Here is a 23,789-nt window from a genome sequence, read left to right on the forward strand (position 1 = left end):
CAAGTAAATGAAGTTACATATTCAAAAACTTAAAGAAACCTTTACTACATTTGTTTTCATCTTTGACATATATTGTTTGCTGATTGTATTATAAAATACTAGTAGAAAAAAAATTGAACAAAACATAATGCTAAAATAAAATTAAAGCACCCCCGGCACTTTTGGCAAAAGACAGGAGGAGCGCTACTGCACTCCCCAGCACTCTAAGGGTTAATGTGCATAAGCATCACTAGAAAAATTCGTTTAAAATTCAGTATCTCTGAGAAACTCTGTTAGGTTGGGTCGGAGATCAGGAATCAGCATCTTTAAACAAATACTAGTTATTCTCATGCAAGTGGTCTGTGGACCATATTTTGGCCAATGCTATCCTATAGCCAGCCCATTAGCAGCTTATGAAGAGTAGGCTCACTATTTAAGTTTTTTAATTAATTTGAATTTCCCAGGACTGAATGGAACTAAAAAATAATCCAGCTCTCTTATATCCTGAGCATGAAAATAGGGCTAAACTCCATTTGTCATTTAACCAGGTGATGTGTATTCCAGTTTTGGCTTTAGCTCTAAATCACAGTCTCCCAGGTCTCAGCCTCTTGTTTCTAAATACATATGTGGGCATGGGTTTGGTCCTTTGCAGCACTAAATCATTATGGAGCAGTCAGCATATTTCCCCCTAAATGGTCGCATAATTTTAACCTGCTCAAAACAGTTTTAAATCCTGCAAAGTTAACAATCTGTCCAAGGGGAGGTGCTTGAGTCCCTATCCATGTGGTAGGTGGTTGGAGTAGCTTTTCTAGTACAGTGATAAATGAACATCAACTCAGCCCTGCTCTCACCACCTGTCACCTTTGTATTTTTGGGTGTAAGTATTAGCAACAAACTTGTTAGTGCACTCTGTGGTGAGTAACACAGTACTGACCAATGCTGTGTATACTCAAGATCCAAACTCACTCTCAGTGTCATCGTAGTCTACATATCTGACTCTCTTAGTCTTTAAACTGCACAGGACTGAGGCAACCTGCTGTATGTAGTATTCTATACCTAGCACCTAATATAGTGGCTACTCAAAAAAAAAAAAAAGAAAAAAAAATAAAAGAAAAAGGAAGAAAGGAAGGGAGGAAGGAAAGAAGGAGGGTTAAATATATGGACGCCTTGAATATCCAGCCACAAATGTATATTCAAGCTGTAAACATTTATAGCACAATAATATATATTATTGTTTATTATTTATGTCTGGTAACTTCCATTTATACCTATCTATGGTGAAGCAGAGAATGTCAGAGTTAGGGTCCAAAACAAGTGTGAAAGTGCAACTCAAAAAACCTGCCACACTGGGGTGTCTAAAGCACTTAGTACAAGCCCCTCAGCTTCCCCTGCCAGTAACACACAAAGCTAAGTAGCTACTTAGTCATTTAAGCTTGTAGTTTATATTTATTTACAGCTTTTGCACTCAGTATAGTCAAGTAATATAAAAAGAACTTGAAGATCATTAACAAACACCAAATAAACTGATTACCATTCACCACAGGAGCTGGAAGTCAGAATTCATTATTTTAGCACTAACTGTGAAAGCAAACATCTTTCCACAGGACAGATACTTTTAAGGACAAAAAGAACACTAGATCACATCCTGTATGCTCATATATCTATGTTTAAGAATTCAGAAATAAAATCACAAAGTGGAATGAGTTTAGATATAGTTCAGAAATTTTCTCAAGCTAAAAACTAGAAAATGTTGCACAGGCATTCAGTAAGGAGGTAACAAGGGTCCATTATCAAGATATATGGGTTAATAATTTCATGGGGTTATTCAAGAATGATCTGCTATGATTGAAACCATGTGTGGAGAGTTTGGGCTTCTGCAGGATGTGTCGCAGCAACAAAAGGCCTTAAAGATGTATTTGTGCTGCCTGCTATGTATACAGATGATGGACTTAGATACACTTCCCAGACATAAACAGTAAAGGAATGTCACTGAAGTTGTGTGTGCTATCAGACAGAGATGGAGAATGCTTACCACATTGTACAAGCCGATGCACCAACGTTCAAATAAAATCTGCCCAGAAAATCCATTTACAAAGGCGAACCAAAGCTGAAAGAGAAGAAAGTTCATGAAGTTTTATATCAATATTGACCTAAATGTTTCCATTCACTGAAGAGGTAGCGGGAATGTGGACCACCAGCTGGACACAGCTGCTGGGGGATAAAAAGCCACAGGACCGTGGCAGTTGTTCTTTCATAAAATATAAATTCCCAATATAACAAATACCAGTATTTTAAGGAAAATTTATATTGAAGGCATACAATGATTTCAAGTGATAATATGCACATATTAATAGAAAAGCAATTGATGTTTAATTTATAACTAGTATGTTTTGTATCAACACTTTTTCACTGACTGCAAGAGTCTCAACTTCACGTTCCTTTTCCCGATAAAGTTGATTGGATAAATATAATTTATCTTTGTAGGACTTTCAAATAGATAAAAAATTAAATGAAAAACAACAAGAATTCCTCTGCTGGTCACATGTGGTTTTAGCTCATAAAATGCTGACCCTCCATAATCGAATGTCCACCGCTGTAGCAAAGGTGAAAGCATGATGTATGGAAGAAACATGCTTAAATCATGTTTTGGAGCAACATGGGTTGTATAAATAAATAAAATGGGGATGATTATTCAAGTCTTCAAGTAGTCTATAATTCTAATTGATTAGGCAAGACTGACATAAAAGCTACTACAGAGCGAAGTGCCAGGGACATTCATGACAAGTAAATAAAACTATTTGAGAGAAGGGATGATTGCTCGGGTGTAGTAATTTGGAGAAGACGTGGAGGTGGTAAGAGTGGAGTAGAACAGGGCAAGCCATCAGGTTGAAGAACAGGAACCTGACTTAGAAGGGAGTGAATACAGAAATAGGAAATACAAACTGCTGCTATTTAAAATTCAGCTAAATTGATATGCTACAACAGGACTCCAAGGATTTTGGGTAGACCTTAAAGTATTTCATGCTAATCTCAGAATCACAGATTTCAGTGGTGTAAAACTGTGACAGACTGAATCTTACCATGGTGGAACACTAGCAACACAGAACAGCTGCCCCACAATAATTTGGGTTGAGATAAACTCTGCTACTGAAATTGTACTGAATCAGAATTTTCAACATCAGTTTCTTAACTCCACCAGACTAAATTTCTTGAGATAGGAATTATTCCCTATCCTGTGCAACTGTACACAGGATATGATACTTGGTGCAAATAGGGACTCACTGAGTTCCAGTGGGATCAAATAAATACCTCAATTCAATTGCCAGATGAAGTTTTTTTTAGGCACAGCTCTCATCATCTCATTTCCTAGTTAAAAACAAAACAAAACAAAACAACAACAAAAAACCCAACTATTAGGGATCCCTCCGAAATCTAAATAAGTTTGCTGCTCTTTAAAAATCCTTCCACAAACTATCTCCCAAGAGGTCCCCATGAGGCCTGGCTATTCTCAGTGAAGACATACTAGTGGAGAACTAAGAATTCAGAAGTTTGTGTTGTGCTCTGTACTCAAAATATTTTACAACACCTATTCTAATATTAGCTCTTCCTAAAATGACGTTTCAATCACACTGCCACCCTACCACTCGAGGCCTTGGCAAATAATCCTTCAACCAAACTTTCAGTGCAATGGAGACTGGGTCCATACCTGATTCAAAAAAAATTGTAAATTGTTTCAAGGATTTTAACTAATTTGCCAAGATTGTGCTGTACATCTAAAGTCTCTTATTCAAACAACTGAGCAAACATTGATAAATATTTAGTTAACACTATTTTACTGCTTAATTCAATTAATTTTATTGTCATCTGTTGAAGGTGGAGTAGTGATATTTCTACTGCACTCCCCTCCCTAATATCAATTGAAATTAGCAAAAATAATTGAAAATAGAAAAGAAATAAATGCTTTTAATGACACTATGAGAAAGCCTTAATTAAAACTACAAATTACATAGAATAGAAACTAGCTTGACAAGATCAAGAGAGCATGCCAATAGTAGACAAAACCTACAAAGCAAAAAGATTTCGAAGAAATGCATGAAACAACCCAAGAAATAGTGGAACCAATTCTGATTTAGAGGATGGAATCTAGAGGCAGGGACAAGTCATGGCTGTAGCTCCTGGACTGATTGAATACAGCAGGCAAATTGAAGTTAAAGGACACTATAGGCCTTTTCCCTTTTCCTCCACCCAAGAAGCAAGTGAGGAGAATGGCAGGGTAGAGTAGGGAGTATAGATGGTAATCAATTTAGCAGACACTTGGCAGACATCTGAAAAGAAATAAATGTAAAATCATGTAACAAAAAACCCATAATATACAGAAAATCACTGTCAGGCATACAGGCTTCTGACTCACTCAAGGAGAAGAAATGGTGAGGGAAGTGCTTACTACAGAAAAGTGATGGGTGACCAGCATGGAAGAGATAAAAAATTGATAAAAAAAAAAAAAGTTCTGAGACAAATTTGAAGCCATCTTTCTTAGACATCAACAAAAATAATAAAGAAAAAAACAACACTGTGACAGAAATCATATGAAACAATCTCTACAGAAAAACCAGATCACTAGGCAGAATAAAATTTTGAATGCTCTTGGTGATCCTTTGAGAGCTTTAAAAAAAGTATGTGTTTTCATTTAAATAAGAGCTAAAATTAGATATGTAAGATATCAAAGAAGGAAACAAATAAGAAAAGATTCAAGCTACATGAAGGAAAATAAAACCCAGAAGTGATACTGATGAATCCACAATCAGGGATTCACAGTCAGGATAGAGTAGGCTTGTGAAAACAAGTGCTGGCCAAAGGACAAAGGTTAACACTGATTTTAACCTTTATCAGAGAAACTGATAACCGTTCAAAGATAATTTTTAAAAATTCCAAAAAGGTGTACCTTAAACACACACACAAACACAACACAACAGAACAAGTAGAATAGAAAAAATGTTCAAAGATATAGCAGAAGAAAGTTTTCTGAAATATTCTACAACCTTGATCAGCCAACAAAGAGGACACCTTTGTCCCCAGGAAACAAAACAACAGATACACTAGTAGAAAGATCAATACCCACACATATCCTGATAAGTAAATTCATGAGTTTTAAAATTCTATAAGATCAAATCTTTCTTATAATCCTCACCCAAGAATATGTTTTCATTAATTTTGAGAGAGAGAGAGAAAGAGAGAGAGCGAGAGGCCAATGTGAGAGAGAAACATTGATTGGTTGTACATGTCCTGACCGGGGATGGAACCGGAACCTTTTCATTTATGGGACAATGCTCCAACCAATTAAGTCACCCAGCCAGAGCAAATCTTTAATATAATCAGGCAAGAAAGCAATTAACCTGCAAAAGCAAGTTGGCTTCATCTTTTTCTCTAGCAGTACATAATACCAGAAGCCAATAGTGGATGTTTACAACTCCTTAGGGAAATAAAACATGACAAAAATTTTAGCAAAATACAGAAATTAAGGAAATAGTAAAAACTGAAAATATTACATAAAATGTGATGATACAAATATGTTCATTATATTAATAATACAAAAAACTTTTAAATGTTCCATTGATATAAAATAAAACCCAAAATATATGCTATGTACAAAAGAAACATGTCCAACAAACATGAAAAAGAAACACTATTTGAATAAGATCAAATCCATAACCCTGAATTAAAAAAGCCCAATAGATGAGGTTGTCACCTATTGTTCTGAAAACACTGCTTCTCCTTCACTAAACTACTATGGCCTTCTATTGATTCCTTGCAAGTACCAACTATGGATCCAGCTTTATACTTTGTACCCAAATATGAGGCAATTATATCAATAGCATTTGGTTAATAAGCCATCTTTATCTTACTTGTTTGAAATGCCCTTTATTATATAATAGATAATCATAGTATTTATAGAAATTTATGTAGTATTTTTGTCTCACTTCATATATTCAAATTAATTACAGATGGCTTGAATATTTAAATACAAAACAAAATTCAAAGCATTAGGAGGAAACATTAGAAAAAGTTTTTTATATATGAAGTTGACTCTCTATAGACATGGAACTCAGAAATTGTACAACAGAGGAGTCATTTGAAACAGTTCATTGCTGAGAGACTAAAAATAAAGTTGAGAACAAATTAATAAATAGTGCAAACATCTATAACATCTATGAAGACAAAGGCCTCAATTTCCTATATAAAGCGTTCTTACAAATGAGAAAGAAAACTGCTGACAAACTATTAGGGAAACAGGCAAAGAACATATGCAGTGTGATCACAGGAAAAAAATTATAGAAAATTTCACTTTTCTTGAAAAATACATACACGTGTGCATACACACACACAGACACATACACTGATAACATTTTTTTAGATGAACAAAGATTTGAAAGTTTGGTAACCTGAGGGAATAGTTACTCTCAGATTCAGTCATTGTTTACAAATATGTTTAATGTACTTTTCCTTTGACCCAACGATTCTACTTTTAGGAACATACACTAAATTGTATCTTATAGTTATAATTACATAATATTCAATATGAAAATACAAGGGTGTTTACTATAACATTATTGGAAAGATAAAAAATTAGAACCTATATTTACACTGATAGCTGGTTAAATGAATTATAGTTCATCCATAACTATAAAACACTATGCAGACATTAGAAAGACTATTATAAATCTGTTAAGTGCTATAACATAAAAAAATCTCACAGATATATTATTAAAATGAAAAATATCAAGGTATATGTTGAATAGTCATGATTGTACAGAATAGATGATATGCTCATATTCATGCTAACTTTTTGGAAGATATAAGAAATTGTTACTATTCGTTGCCTTTAGATAGCAGAAGTGTTCTCTAGGCGGTAGGATGGAGACTCTCTTATACTTCTTGTACTGTTCTGAACTTTTAAAACATGTTCATGTTTTATTGATATAACTATTTCAAGCAGTAATTCTCAACTAGAGTTAATTTTGCTTTAAGGAGACACTTGACAATGCCCAGACACATTTCTGAGGGTGCATTGGCATTTAGTGGGTAGAGGCCAACTGTTCGCTAACTAACCTACAATGCCCAGGACAGCCCTTACAACAAAGAACTAGCTGGTCCAAAATGCCAACTCTGAAGAAACACTGGATGAAAGAAATAAATTTATTAGAAATCTTGTTGTAACAGATGTTTTTTACAAGCAAAATAATGACATGTGACAGGTTGCATGAAGCCATGATTATGTGTGGGTTTAGAACGTTTTGTTTCTTTTTTATGAACTCCCCTCTAGCCTGGTCTCACACACAGAACCAAAGGCCCTACTCTTTAGAGGCCATAGGAGCACTGAATGTGTATCCAAAACTTCACATATTTATATTCCCGAGACAGAAATATATATTTATAAATTAGTAATGAGAAATTACTTTAAATACAAAGCATCTTTTGCATAACTAAAACACTCCAGTTGTTGAAAATATATGATAAGGGGAAAATCCTAAGAAATCAAGCATCTCTTTCTCAGCATTAACCTTTGCTCCAAGCCATTCTGAACCATGAAAAAAATTCAGATTAACATTCTTGATTAGCTGAATGTTGGAATATTTCCTATAAGCAGCCAATGTTTTGATTCTGTCCAAGATGGCACTGGCTTGGCCACGTTTCTTCAAACATTTTTGATATGTTTGTACTAATTTTTATCAGTTGCAGGTGCTGCAGCATTTTGGAAAGTATATACAAGCTCATCCTCAACATTTCCAGTTCCATTTCAATCTTCATTCAAATAATCCATCATTAGATCATCAGGCCAGTTTATTTCATTGTAAATATTTATGTAATAAAGACAAAAATTAAAACCAAAATAAACAAAACAAACAAACAAAAAACCCATTCCCTCATTTCAAAATCCATGAGCTGGTTTTTTCTTACATTGTAATCTAAACACTCAAACTTGATTTTGTTTTGGCAAGATTTCCATAGGTGAAATGGAAAAAGTATGAGAACACACTATATTTTTAAATATTTACATGAAAGTACTTAGTTTTTATTTTATATATTCATGAGACAGGTACACAATGGCTCCCTGACACACTATGAAATCAGACTTTCACACTGGTTAGTTATATACAAATGTTAATTCATATACAAAAAAGAAAGCCCAATTCCTAAACATTAATGTCATTTGGGTGGAGCACAATTTCCAAGCTGCACCAAACACAACCCTTAATGCAAGTAGATGGCCTGTCCCCCTTCTGATGTGCAGTTACTGGGCCCATAGCTTGTTTATAGCCACTAAATTTTATTTTTCTGGATTAATGGGGGAAAAGATTCCTCTGCCTTTACTTTCTTGTTAACTAGGAATGCTATTAAATGAATACAGTCAAAGCTGAGAGAGCTAGGTTCTGCCTGGACGGCCTCAGACTTGGTGAGCTGGTGGGAAGACCTGCCAAGCACTGATGGCTTGCCAAGCTCCTGGGGTTTTTGGTCCTCAAATGTAGTGCTGTTATGAGCAAACTGACCCAAACTTATTAAATAGCTTTTCCTTCTTGGAAAAAAATCCTTCTTTGCTTTAACTGCTGCCTCACTGCCAAAAATGCAGTAACCGTCTTGGCTAATTGCACAGACTCCTGTCTAGAGGTCTCAGCGCCATTGTACAACCTCAGTGGGCTGTTTCTGCCACCACTCAGGTTCTCAAGGAATAGCTGACATACTTAGATGGTTTCTTCATTTGGGAATGGGAGGACCTGGTCGTCCAAGACCCATGGTAGAGAACTGAAGTGGAAAAGTACCCTACAGAGAGCAATTAAATAAGTTAGCCATATGGGTTCTTAAAAAAGTAGCAATAACTTTATGATCTACTGATTTGCATATCAGGTCTGAGCTGATTAGCTGGGATTAACCGTATCTCTTTAAAAAGCAAAACACTATAATATTTTTGGAATTTGATCTGGCAATATGTGTTAGATTAACAAAAAAGCATCTACTTCATTAAGAAATTCTATTTTTAAAAATTCATTTCTCATCACTAAAAGCACCTTTGTATAAAAACATATCTTATTTTGCAGTATTGTTAATGGCGGAAAACAAAACAAACAAAAAAAGCATAGGGAAGAAAAACCCTAAAGTTCTTTATTAGGGAGTAAATGTAGCAAGTCTATGAAATAGTAAGGACTTATATATTACAATGGTAATTCTCTATATATGTAAATGAAGAAATGTATGCCAAAAAATAGTAATAGGTTGATAAAAAAAAAAAAAGGCAAAATAAACAGGCAAGTCAATATTTAGGTAGGTAGAAAATCAAGGGGGGGAAATCAGAGATGCCATTATGGAGTAGAGATTATAAGAATTCATCATCATCATCATCATCATCATCATTATCATCATCATCATCACAGTAATAGCAAAATATCCTAAAAACGCCTTTAAGTATCTTTTGTCCAATAAATTATGGGACTGAGTGGCCAAAATTAAATGGTGTGGGCAGGTCTTCATTTCTAAAGTCTGTGGAGATGTAATAAAGGCCATATATGACAAACCCACAGTCAGCATCATACTCAATAGGCAAAAACTACAAATATTTGCCTTAAGATCAGGAAAAAGACAGGGATATCCACTTTCACTGCTCTTATTCAACATATTACTGGAAGTCCTAGCCACAGCAATCAGACATGAATAAGAAATAAAAGGCATCCATACTGGAAAGGAAGAAGTAAAAATGTCACTATTAGCACATTGTATGCGGGAAACGTATTTATACGTTTTACTTATACGTTTTACGTTGACTGGTAGTAGAGTGCGGGACACGTATTAATACGTTTTTTATAGACTAGCGGTAGAATGCGGGTAATGTATAAATACGTAAACTAAAGTTATTGTAATTTTACTAAACGTTGCCATTTGAGCAAAAAATTAGCAAAAATGGCCCGCGCCACCTGTTAGCGCGCGATAAAAACTACCCGCAAACATTGTGTTAGCAGATGACATGATACCACAGAGCAGTGGTTCTCAACCTTCCTAATGCCGCGACCCTTTAATACAGTTCCTCATGTGGTGACCCCCAACCATAAAATTATTTTCGTTGCTACTTCATAACTGTAATTTTGCTACTGTTATGAATCGTAATGTAAATATCTTATATACTATATGTGTTTTCCGATGGTTGCTACCCACAGGTTGAGAACCACTGACATAGAGAGAACCCTAAAGATTTTATCAAAAAACAACTAGAACTGACAAGTGAATTCAATAAAGTAGCAGGATACAAAATAAATATCCAGAAATCAGTTGCATTTTTATATGCCAATAATGCACTATCAAAAAGAGAAATGAAGAAAACTATCCTAATTCACAATTGCTTTAAAAAGTCTAGGAATAAATTTAACTAAGGATGTAAAAGACCTTTACTCAAAAAATTATAGAACACTGCAGAAAGAAATTGAAGAAGATACAAATAAGTGAAAGCATATACCGTGTTCATGGACAGAAAGAATTAACATCATTAAAATGTCCATACTACCCAAAGCAATCTATAGAGTCAATGCAATTCCTATCAAGATACCAATGGCACATTTCACAGAACTAAAACAAATATTCCAAAAATTTATATGGAACTACTAAAGATGCTAAATAGCCACAGCAATCTTGAGAAAGAAAAACAACATTGGAGGAATCCCAATACCTGACGTCAAACTACACTACAAGGCCATAGTAATCAAAACAGCCTAGTACTGGCATAAAAACAGACATATCTACACTAATAAAAGACAAATATGCTAATTGACCATACCTTTGCTACACCACCAGCCAATCAGAGCGACTATATGCAAATTAACCCAACCAAGATGGCAGTTAATTTACATATACCTGTTGGGAGCGAAGACTGAAGACTATGTAGAAGGAAGCCAAGCACTGCAGAAGGGAGCAAAGTAGAGGCAGCGGAGACAGGAATGGAAGCAAGGCGGCTGAGGCGGGAGGCAGGAACGGAGCCAGGGCACAGCAGGCGACGGGCGGCAGGAGGCGGGGGGAGGAAGTGGAGGCGGAGGGAGGACGTGGTGGCGGGCGGCCGGGGTGCGGCGGGAGACGGGAGGCAGGGGGAGTTTGCTGCGGCGGGTGGCTGGGGCACGGCAGGAGATGGGGGGGGCGGCAGGAGTCAGTGGAGGCGGGAGGCGGGTGGAGGAGGCGGCGGGCGGTGGTGGGAGATGGAAGGGAGCCGAGGCGGCAGAGGCAGGGGCGAAGCCCTATTCTTGCAGGAATCTTCCTGCAACGGGCCTCTAGTCTATATATAAAAGCCTAATATGCTAATTGTCCCTCCAACCATTCAACAGTTCGACCAGTTGCTATGATGCACACTGACCACCAGGGGGCAGATGATCCAACTGGTAGGTTAGCTTGCTGCTGGGGTCTGGCTGATCAGGACTGGGCAAGATGGGCTGGACATACCCTGGAGCCCTCCCAGAGTCCCTCCTGGCCGCTATCATGCACAAGTGGGGTCCCTAGGCCTGGCCTGCACTCTCTCGCAATCTGGGACCCCTTGGGGGATGTCAGAGAGCTGGTTTCAGCCCGATCCCTGCAGGCCAGGCCAAGGGACCCCAACAGTGCACGAATCCATGCACCGGGCCTCTAGTAGATCAATAAAACAAAATAGAGAGATAAGAAATAAACCAATGCCTTTATATCAATTAATATGTGACAACGGAGGCAAAAACATACAATAGCTAAAGATAGTCTATTCAATAAACGGTGCTGGAAAAATAGGACAGATACATGCAAAAAGTGAAACTAGAACACCTTTTTACACCATGCACAAGAATAAACTCAAAATGGATTAAAGACTTAAATATTAGACTCAAAACCATAAAAATTCTAGAAGAAAACATAGGCAGTAAAATCTTGGGCATTTCTCACAGCACTATTTTTTCTGACACATTGCCTCAGGCAAGGGAAACAAAGGAGAAAAAAATAAATGAACGGGACTACATCAAGCTAAAAAGTTATTGCACAGCAAAGGAAAACATCAACAAAATTAAAAGACAACCCACTGAATGGAAAAACATATTCACCACTGATATATCTGAAAAGGAGCTAATGTCCAAAATTTATAAAGAACTTATAAAACTGAACACCAAAAAATCAAAGCAATTAAAAAATGGGCAAAGGATCTGAATAGATACTTCTCCAAAGAGGACATACAGATAGCCAATAGATATATGAAAAGATGCTTAATGTTGCTAATCATTAGAGAAATGAAAATTAAAACCACAATGAGATATCACCTCACATCTGTCAGAATGGCTATCATCAATAAATCAATAAACAACAAGTGTTGATAAGGATGTGGAGAAAAGAGAGCCCTCTTGCACTGTTGATGGGAAAGTAAATTGGTTCAGCCACTGTGGAAAGCACTATGGAGTTTCCTCAAAAAATTAAAAATGGAGCTGCCTGATGACCCAGTGATTCCACTTCTGGGAGTATTTCTAAATAAACCCAAAGCATTAATTCCAATGAATATATGAACTCCTATGTTAACTGCAGCATTATTTATAACAAGAGGCCCGGTGCACGAAATTTGTAAATGAGGGAGGGGGGTGGGGGCGTCCCTCAGCCTGGCCTTCACCCTCTCCAATCCAGGACCCCTCAGGAGATGTGTGACTGCCTGTTTAGGCCTGATCCCATTGGGATCGGCAGTCAGACATCCCTCTCACAATCTGGGACCGCTGGCTCCTAACCGCTCACCTGCCTGCCTGACTGATAGCCCCTAGCCCCTCTGCCTGCCTGCCTGATCATCCCTAACTGCTTGCTGGGGGGCAGGCCAGCCCTGCGAGGGACTGTCTGCCTACCTGATCATCCCTAACAGCTGGCCTGCCTACCTGATTGCCTCTAACCACTCTGCCTGCCTTCCTGATCATCCCTAACTGCTTGCTGGGGGGAAGGGACAGCTCTGCAAGGGGCTGTCTGCCTACCTGATCACCCCTAACCTCTGGCCTGCCTACCTGATTGCCCCTAACCACTCTGCCTGCCTGCCTGATCACCCTTAACTGCTTACTGGGGGGGGGGGGGGGCGGGGAAAGCCCTGCAAGGGGTCATCTGCCTACCTGATCACCCCTAACTGCTGGCCTAACTACTTGATTGCCCCTAACCACTTACCTGCCTACCTAATCACCCCTAATCACTGGTCTGCCTACCTGATCACCCCTAACCACTCTGCCTGCCTTCCTGATCACCCCTAACCACCTCTCCTTCAGCCCCCGCCACTGTGGCTTTGTCCAGAAGGATGTCTGGAAGGATGTCCGGAAGACGTCTGGTCTAATTAGCATATTATCCTTTTATTAGTATAGATAGCCAGGATTTGGAAGCAGCCCAAGGGTCCATCAGTAGATGAGTGGATAAAAAAGTTGTGGCATATTTACACAATAGAATACTACTCAGCTGTAGAAAAGAAGGAAATTGTACTCTTCGAAATAGCCTGGATGATCTTCACTTCATATGCTAAGTGAAATAAGCCAGAGAATGACAAATACCATATGATTTCACTCATATGTAGAATCTGATGAACAAAATAACAACAACAACAAAAATGGAAACAGACTCATAGAGAACAGAGGTAAAGGGGAACGGGCTAGGTGAAAAAGGTGAAGAGGTTAAACAAACAAATAAAAACCTCATAGACACAGACAATAGCATAGTGATTACCAGAGGGGAAAAGGGGTGAGGGGAGGTAGGAGAGAGTATAGAGGAGATAAATGGTGATGGAAGGAGACTTGACTTAGGGTGATGAACACAGAATACAATATACAGATAATGTATTATAGAATTGTACACCTGACCTATGTAATTTTATAACCAAGATCACCTCCAATAAAGTCAATCTATAATAATAAAAGCATAATATGCTAATTAGACTGGACAGCTGAACAACCTTCTGGACATTCATTCCAGACATCCTTCCGGACTAAGCCACAGCGGCAGGGGCCGAGGCAGAGGCAGTTAGGGGAGATCAGGAAGGTAGGCAACCAGTTAGGGGCAATCAGGCAGGCAGGCCAGTGGTTAGGGGTGATCAAGCAGGCAGGTGAGTGGTTAGGGGCAATGAGGCAGGCAAGCAGAGTGGTTAGGGGCAATGAGGCAGGCAGGTGAGCAGTTAGGGGTGATCAGGCAGGCAGGCAAGTGAGTGGTTAAGAGCCAGTGGTCCCAGATTGTTAGAGGGATGTCTGACTGCTGGTTTAGGCCCGATCCTGCAGAGGCCCGATCCTGCAGGGATCTCTGCAGGATCGGGCCTAAACCAGCAGTGGGACAATCCCCTGCCCCCGGCCCCCTGCCCCCTTCCCCCTCCGTGCATGAATTTCGTGCACTGGGCCTCTAGTAAAAAATAAAGATGGTTTCCCTGACTGGTTTGGCTCAGTGGATAGAGCGTCGGCCTGTGGACTGTAAGGTCCCAGGTTTGATTCTGGTCAAGGGCATGAACCTTGGTTGCGGGCACATCCCCAGTAAGGGGTGTGCAGGAGGCAGCTGATTGATGTTTCTCTCTCATCAATGTTTCTAACTCTCTATCCCTCTCCCTTCCTCTCTGTAAAAAATCAATAAAATATATTTAAAAAAATATAAGATGGTTTAAGAAAAAAAATCTGTGGAGAGTCTCCTCTTTCTGAGTCAGGTGGACAGGCACAATGCTAGCAGCAAACACCACATATTTATAAAACTTTTAGGTACTTCTTAAGGCAAACAAACAAAAAATGCAAATTTCAGAATAATGTGCATAGGATCCATTTTTCATGAAAGCACAGTAAAAATGTTTATGTATCTTTATACAAGTGTGAAGGTATAGAAGGCTAGCTAAATTGTTACTATTGATTACCTGATCAGAAATGTGGGCAGATGAGGGGCAATTATTTTTTCTTTATAAATCTCCATTATTATTATAAGAAATAAGCATTACTTTAAAGCAGCAGTACTCAACCTGCGGGTTGTGACCCCTTTGGGGGTCGAATGACCCTTTCACATGGGTTGCCTAAATACATCCTGCATATCAGATATTTACATTATGATTCATCACAGTAGCAAAATTACAGTTATGAAGTAGCAACGAAAATAATTCTATGGTTGGGGGTCACCCCAACATGAGGACCTGTATTAAAGGGTCGCGGCCTTAGGAAGGTTGAGAACCACTGCTCTAAAGAATTACGTAGAAAAAAAGGCCTTGCTATTCTCTATCACTGCACCATGCTCAGTCCTTTCTTAGCTTGTCACATCCTGTAATTTTTGTTGCTTTACCTATAAAATTTGTTGCGCCATTTGTAAGATACATGAAGCCAGAGATTGTATCGATTTCACTCACTATTACATGCCATTATCTAGTGCAGTTCTTGGAATACAGAAGGTGTCAAATAAATGAGTACACGCAAACTAGCATGAACACTTAACATTGCAAAAGAAAGATTACATACATGAGAATCTAAGACAGATCATGGAACTGACCAGATAAGTTTCATCCTAGTTCAAGCACTTAATTGCTGTTTGGGCATGGGAATCTTCCTTAATCCATTCAAACTTCATTTTTTAATGAATAAATGTTAAGGAAACCACACAATGCAGAATTGTCATTTTTGCTGTTTTTTATGGTGAAAGCTAGAATCTGCATGCAATGCTTACTGTGTGCTAAGAATCTTGCAACACTCTAAATGGATTATCTCATTGAAACCTCATGGGAATCTGGTAAGTAGGCATTTTCTCCATTTCATAAATGAGGAAATCAGGGCACAGAGAAGATGAAAGACATTATGACTGGTACCAAATAGGCATTTAATAAACTATAGTTATTAACAGTAGACCCTATATGGCAAATAAGTGATATTTTAAAACATTGATGTTAAGGCAATTCAGAATCAAATCAGTATTTATGGTTACTAACTTATAATGCTGCTGCTATTTTAAGATGGTAACATCAACAAAACATTTCAAAACTATAAGCACGTGAGATTAAAAACTTGTTAAGAAAGTGATCTAGGAGAACCAAGATGGCGGCATAGGTTAACGCCGGAGTTTGCTGCTTTGAACAACTACTTCAAAAGTGAAACTAAAAGACGGAGGGACATCACTTAGAACCACAGGAACGCTGGCTGAGTGGAAGTCCTACAACTAGGAGGAAAGAGAAACGCATACGGACACTCAGAGGAGGCGCAGTGCTGAAGTCAAATTCTGAGGTGCGAAGTGCGCGGAGCGGGCTGGCGGCGGAGGGCGCGGTTGGCGTTTTCAATCGGGAGGGAGTCACAGACTCTGAGCTCCAGATACAGGCGAGTCTTTAGGGACCCAGACTCAAACGGGAGAAGCGGGTCTGCCTGGCTTCGGTCAGAGCGAGTGCAGCTTTCTCTCCGAGCTTTGCAGCGGGTGCTGGGACTCAGAGAGGCAGAGCCCCTGGGGACAGGACTGAGAGCGGCCATAACTGCTCTCTCCAGCCCACCCTGTTGATCCTGTGCGACCCGCCCCGCCCAAGCCCTGCACAGAGGCATTTGCCGGATAGCCTCAGGCAAACGCCAGATTAGCACCTCCCTAGAGGACAGAAGTTCTCTCACTGCTGACACAGCTGATTCTCATAGCCACTTGGCCTGGAGGTCAAACCCTCCCTGGAATTAGCTACAACAATCAAAATTTAACTATAAGACCACGAACAAAGACCACTAGGGGGTGCATCAAGGAAGCATAACAAAATGCGGAGACAAAGAAACAGGACAAAATTGTCAATGGAAGATATAGAGTTCAGAACCACACTTTTAAGGTCTCTCAAGAACTGTTTAGAAGCCGCCGATAAACTTAATGAGATCTACAAGAAAACTAATGAGACCCTCGATGTTATATTGGGGAACCAACTAGAAATTAAGCATACACGGACTGAAATAAAGAATATTATACAGACTCCCGACAGCAGAACAGAGGAGCGCAAGAATCAAGTCAATGATTTGAAATGCGAGGAAGCAAAAAACACCCAACCGGAAAAGCAAAATGAAAAAAGAATCCAAAAATGCGAGGATAGTGTAAGGAGCCTCTGGGACAGCTTCAAGCGTACCAACATCAGAATTATAGGGGTGCCAGAAGATGAGAGAGAGCAAGATATTGAAAACCTATTTGAAGAAATAATGACAGAAAACTTCCCTCACCTGGTGAAAGAAATGGACTTACAGGTCCAAGAAGCGCGGAGAACCCCAAACAAAAGGAATCCAAAGAGGACCACACCAAGACACATCATAATTAAAATGCCAAGAACAAAAGATAAAGAGAGAATCTTAAAAACAGCAAGAGAAAGAAACTCAGTTACCTACAAGGGAATACCCATACGACTGTCAGCTGATTTCTCAACAGAAACTTTGAAGGCCAGAAGGGAGTGGCAAGAAATATTCAAAGTGATGAACACCAAGAACCTACAACCAAGATTACTTTATCCAGCAAAGCTATCATTCAGAATTGAAGGTCAGATAAAGAGCTTCACAGATAAGGAAAAGCTAAAGGAGTTCATCACCACCAAACCAGGATTATATGAAATGCTGAAAGGTATACTTTAAGAAGAGGAAGAGGAAGAAAAAGGTAAAGATACAAATTATGAACAACAAATATGCATCTATCAACAAGTGAATCTAAGAATCAAGTGAATAAATAATCCGATGAACAGAATGAACTGTTGATTATAATAGAATCAGGGACATAGAAAGGGAATGGACTGACTATTCTTGGGGGGGAAAGGGGTGTGGGAGATGCGGGAAGAGACTGGTCAAAAATCGTGCACCTATGGATGAGGACAGTGGGTGGGGAGTGAGGGCGGAGGGTGGGGCGGGAACTGGGAGGAGGGGAGTTATGGGGGGGAAAAAAGAGGAACAAATGTAATAATCTGAACAATAAAGATTTAATTAAAAAAAATTAAAAAAATAAAATAAAATAAAACAGGTATGAAAAAAAAAAAAAAAGAAAGTGATCTAACTATGAAGCCTCTAATGCCATGTAGAGAAGCAGAAGTATTCTTTTTAAATTAGGGTATAAACTGTTTTGAAATACAGGCTACAAAAATCTTCCACATTTTGCATAACAAAATGCAATCACTCTAGGTTGAAACACTTGCCTGTAAGATTTTGAGGTAAAACATTGCAGTATTTTTACTAATATGGTTGAAACCAACCCAGTAGACGAGCAAAAGTAAACCTCTCTCCTTCCATTCTTTGAATAAAAAAAGAAGGAAACAAATAAATACTAATGTGACAATCTAAATTATGTTGAATGGGATTAGAATCTCAAAAGTATAGAACAGAAATTTAACAGGCAAATAAATGTAGCATATGATGTGCACATATAAATTTCTTGCTTCAGCATTTCCTTTTTCATTAAAATCCCAAATGATGCAAGAAGTTGAATCTTATAGCTCAAAATCACAAAAGTTAGTACAAGAAAGTCTGGTAAATGCTTTTAAAATTTCCTTAATTACTAATTTTTCAATGCTACAAAATGCCTCTGTTTCTGCAAAATTACATGCTCACACTGTGGAACATCAGGTAAATACAAAATTGTGTTTCCCTCACATAAAAGACCATAATACTGACCAGATGGTGTATGCACAATTAAATTGATTTTTAATAAGGAATTCTTGGCACAATAGAATGTAATCACTCCAAATTGTGTCAAGGACTACTTACATTTTTTTTTTTTAATAGTTCAAGGCTTAGACTCTTCAGCCAAAATCCTGTGCTGTAGTGTTGGGGGACCAAATAGCTCTGGAGACCAGTAATGAAATAATGAGCCTTTCATCTGGAGGTCATTGGTTAGGCTCTGCTATCGTTCATTAATGACACAGTTGTTTCCAACCTCCTGGTGTTGGAACAGTGGCAGGGGGTTTATTATAGAAAGGGTAGCAGAAATATGTATAAGATCACTTCATTTATGAATAGGACCTATGGCAAATATTTGAGAACATGTGTTTTATAAGCAATAAAGAAATGTTCTTAACATATTGACAGTAAGATTTAAAGCCTGGCTCCACAGACCAGGGTCATAAGAAGGCAGCAGAATTTTCATGCTGTCTCTCCACCCACAACAGCCACATGGTGCCTGCAGCCTGGGCAAGGTGTGACATTTCTTCTTATTTTCTTGTTCTGAAAAGGCCTGTCTATTCTCTCAGAGGAGAATTATAAAAAAGAATAATTATTATTTTATGATTCAGTTATTGAACTATTTACTATGACTCTGCTTCAAATTATGCTCTGTGCTATGTGTAGGAGTCATGAAAGTGAAGCAGATACCATCTTCGTCCTTAAACAAATTCAGTCTGTTTGGGGACAGGCTTGGGATAAATCAGAGGTCTGGAAAAGTTCTTTGGGAAAATAACAGAGAGAGACATGGGTTCTGTTTATAGGAGTTACCATGGCTTTTCCCAAGGTGGTAGGCATTGGGCTGGATCTTAAAGTATCATATTCCATTCATCAATTTGGTGGGGAGAGAAGTGGCATTAAATGTATTTGAAACAACTCGCACGTAATTGTAGCAGATGTGAATTTCCAGGTGGCTAGAATAAGAAAAATGAAGTGACAGGAGAGGACTGGGTTCACACTGTGAAGGATACTGGACAGGTGTTCTTCAAATATGTGGACAGCTATACATGCATGCCTTAGAGAAATTTGAAAAACTACATACCTAAATATCTAAAAAACTGCCTCAATATACTTTTATTTATTTCATTGTGGTAAAATTTACCATTTTAACCATTAAATTGTATAATTCTGTAGCATTAAGTCCATTCACATTGTTGTAACCATCACCACCATCCATCTCCAAACTTTTTCATCATCCCAAACTGAACCTGTTCCTAAAAACCAGTGGTTCTCAACCTTCCTAATGCCGCAACCCTTTAATACAGTTCCTCATGTTGTGGTGACCCCCAACCATAAAATTATTTTCGTTGCTACTTCATAACTGTAATTTTGCTACTGTTATGAATCGTAATGTAAATATCTGATATGCTATATGTGTTTTCAGATGGTTGCAACCCACAGGTTGAGAACCGCTGCATAACTTTCCATTCCCCCTTCCTATGTCCCTGGTAACCAACTTCTACTTTCAATATCTACAAATTTATATATTCTAGTTACTTTATACAACTGGAATAATACAATAATTGTCCCTTTGTGTCTATCTTATATCTCTTAGCATAATGTTTTCAAGGCTCATCCATGTTGTAGAAATTATAAGAATTTCATTCCTTTTTAAGGCTGAATAATATTTCATTGAAAGTATCTATCACATTTTACTTATCCATTCATCCATTGATGAACACTTAGGTTGTTGAACATTGGTGTCCAAATATCTGAGTTCTTGCTTTCAATACTTTTGGGTATATATCCAGAGGTGGGATTGCTGGTTATTATATGTAATTCTATGTTTAACTTTATTAGAAACCTCCATACTGTTTTCCACAACAGCTGTACTATTTTACTTTCCCACCAACAAAGCACAAACATTCCTCGTTTCTCTACATCCTCACCAACACTTCCTTTCGATTAAAAAAAAAAAAAGTAGCCATCTTAGTAGGAGTGAATTGATATCTTTCTCCTTGTGGTTCTGATTTGCAATTTCCTAATGGTTAGAAATCTTGATCTGCTTTTCATGTGGTTATTGGCTATTTGTATATCATCTTTGGAGAAGTGTCTTTTCAAGCCCTTTATTGATTTTTAAATTGGGTTTTCTTGTTATTGAGGTGTAGTTCTTTATGTATCCTGGAGATTGATCCCTTATAAGATATATGATTTACAAATATTTTTCCCATCCTGTGGGTTGTCTTTTCACTCTGTTAATAGTATCTTCTGATGCACAAAATTTTTAATTTGGAAAAGTACAATTTATCTACATTATCTGTGTTTTTGGCGTCATATCCAAAAAATCATTGCCAAATCCACTGTCATGTTTTCACCTTATATTTTCTTCTAAGAGTTTTAAAGTTTTAGCCATCATATTTAGGGCTTTGATCCATTATGAATTAATTTTTCTATATGCCACATAAGGGTACAACTTCTTTTTCTGCATGTGGATACCCAGTTTTCTCCACAACATCTATTGGAAAGACAGTCCTTTCCCATTGAAGGGTCTCAGTACCCTTGTTGAGAATCATTTGGCCGTGTATACAATGGTTTATTTCTGGGCTCTCTACTCTATTCCATTGGTCTATATGCCTGTCTTTATGTCAGTACCACATGTTTTAATTACTGTAGCTTTGTAGCAAGTTTTGAAATCAGGAAGTGTGATTCTTTCACCTTCATCCTTCCTTTTCAAGATTGCTTGGCCATTGGCGGTCCCTTAAGATTCCATAAGAATTTTATGGTATGTTTTTCTACTTCAATAAGTATTATTGGGATTTTTATAGGGATTGCATTAATCCTGTAGATTGCTTTGGTTTCAATATATTTTTTTAAAAAATATATTTTATTGATTTTTTTACAGAGAGGAAGGGAGAGAGATAGAGAGTTAGAAATATCGATGAGAGAGAAACATCGATCAGCTGCCTCCTGCACATCTCCTACTGGGGATGTGCCCGCAACCCAGGTACATGCCCTTGACCGGAATCGAACCCGGGACCTTTCAGTCCGCAGGCTGACGCTCTATCCACTGAGCCAAACCAGTTTCGGCGGTTTCAATATATTTTTAAGGTAATGTAACTTTTAATGATAAGGTTAAATAATTGCAAAGAATATACTTCTTGGCATGTTGTAAATATTGACATTTTAAAACAAATTTATATCATTCCTTTCATGTAGCCAATGGATTCTGAGTACCACAAGTGGCTGCCCATCAGAATGCACTTTAAGAAATACACCAACACCTCTTTTCTGTGGTGCCTCAGAGTGGTCGGTTGCTTCAGGATGAGGCTGAACATTTCTTTCCCAGCCATTGACTGCCAGAAACTCATTGAAGTGGACAATGAACACAAACTTTGTACCTTTTATGAGAAGCATATGGCACAAAAACTGCTGCTGATGCTCTGGGTGAATAATGGGAGGCTTATGTGGTTCAAATCAGTGCTGGGAATGATAAGCAAGGTTTCCCCATGAAGTGCGGTATCTTGACCCATGGCCATGTCCACCTGCTGCTAAGTAAGGGGCATTCCTGTTACACACCAAGGAGAAAGTGCAAATCTGTTCGGGGTTGCATTGTGGATGCCAATCTCAGTGTTACCAACTGGTTACTGTAACAAAAAAAGTGAGGGGAGATAGATATTCTCGCTTTTACTGATGACTGCTGTGCCTTGTCAACTGGTGCCCAAAAGAGCTAGCAGAATCTGCAAACTTTTCAATCTCTCTAAAGAAGATGATATCCACCAATATGTTTTGAGAAAGCCCCTAACAAAGAAGGTGAGAAATCTAGGACCAAAGCATCCAAGATTCAGCACCTTGTTATTCCCTGTGCCCTACAACACATCAGTGAATTGCTCTGAAGAAACAACATACTAAGAAAAGCAAGGAAGTTTCAAATAACTTCTAATTATCCTGCTATGCTTTCACTTAGATGTGCCCTTTCCACCTAATATACTCAGAAAGGTTTGGGAAAAATATGTTTCATTTTTAATACACGATCGCTATTACATTATTGTGTGATAAAATAGTGTCCTCTTATCACATAGCCTACCTTGCTCTCACATCATATTCTCTGTACATGAGGTTCTGCGGGTATATGATAGTCACCCTATATCACATGTTTCAAGCATTTTTCCAAACCTTAGCTCATTCAAATTTTAGACTTCTGCCATAAAACCTAACTGGCAATACCTGTCTTCACTTTTTAAAAAATAAATCTTCACCTAAGGAAATGTTTATTGATTTTTTTTTTTTTTTTTTTTGGAGGGAGGAAAGGGGAGAGAGAGAGAGAAACAGGAAAACATTAATGTGAGTGAGGAACATCAATTGGGTGCCTTCGGTATGTGCCCTGACCAGGGATTGAACCCCCAATTTTTTGGTGTACAGGACAGACAACACTCCATCTAACTGAGCCACACTGGCTGGAGCATCTGTTTTCACTTTTTAACTAATCATTTAAATCAGTAAAAACTAGTCTGACTTCAAATTTCAACTAAAATATACATGTTAGCCCAGCCAGTGTGGCTCAGTGGTTAAGCATTGACCTATGAGCCAGGAGGTCACAGTTCAATTCCCAGTCAGGGCACATGCCTGGGTTATGGGCTCAGTCCCCAGTGTGGGGTGTGCAGGAGGCATCCAATTGATGATCCTCTCTCATCATTGATGTTTCTCTCTCTCTCCCTTCCTCACTGAAATAAATAAAAATATATTTTAAAAAATAAGCCCTAACCAGTTTGGCTCAGTGGATAGAGCATCAGCCTGGGGATCGAAGGGTCTCGGGTTTGATTCCGGTCAAGGACATATACCTTGGTTTCAGGCTCCTTCCTGGCCTGGGCCCTGGTCGGGGAGCGTGCAAGAGGCAACCAACCGATGTGTCTTGAGTGACGATTAAAAATAATAATAATAAAATAAAATATACATGTTAGTATATATGCCCATGATGACCATTTCATTTCTGAGCTTCCTTTCATAGATAAAGATCAATGGGATAATGGGATAAACAGAGCCTTTCCATGAATACCGTGTCTACAGGAAATAAAAACAGTTGCTTTCCATGTTTCTCCCTGAGTCCCTCTCTGACAGTTCCTCAGGAGCAAAGTCTTATGACCACTATGTGGGATTTTATTGTTTTATTTTTTCAATAAATGTCTCTTTGGTTTGTATCTCTGAGATGTTTTTTGCTCCATGAAG

The 23,789-nt window shown here is 38.3% G+C and overlaps 1 protein-coding gene and 1 pseudogene across 2 annotated transcripts in view; one reads left to right on the top strand and one right to left on the bottom strand.

Moving 5' to 3' along the window:
• The window catches only part of ATP8A2 (ATPase phospholipid transporting 8A2), a gene marked incomplete at its 5' end in the record, with an annotated part of 501,820 nt that overhangs the window by 184,411 nt on the left and 293,620 nt on the right, over nt 1–23,789 (bottom strand). Inside the window, one exon of the mRNA XM_081083630.1 lies at nt 2,012–2,086. Coding sequence (XP_080939756.1) covers nt 2,012–2,086 — 75 coding nt within the window. The remainder of the gene's footprint in view (nt 1–2,011; nt 2,087–23,789) is intronic.
• LOC308513519 (small ribosomal subunit protein eS6-like) lies at nt 21,888–22,595 on the top strand (annotated as a pseudogene). The gene has a single exon. The product of its transcript is annotated as a small ribosomal subunit protein eS6-like (transcript).

This window comes from Myotis nattereri (assembly GCF_964212035.1).
Source record: "Myotis nattereri genome assembly, chromosome: 2".
NCBI classification, from domain to species: Eukaryota; Metazoa; Chordata; class Mammalia; order Chiroptera; family Vespertilionidae; genus Myotis; species Myotis nattereri.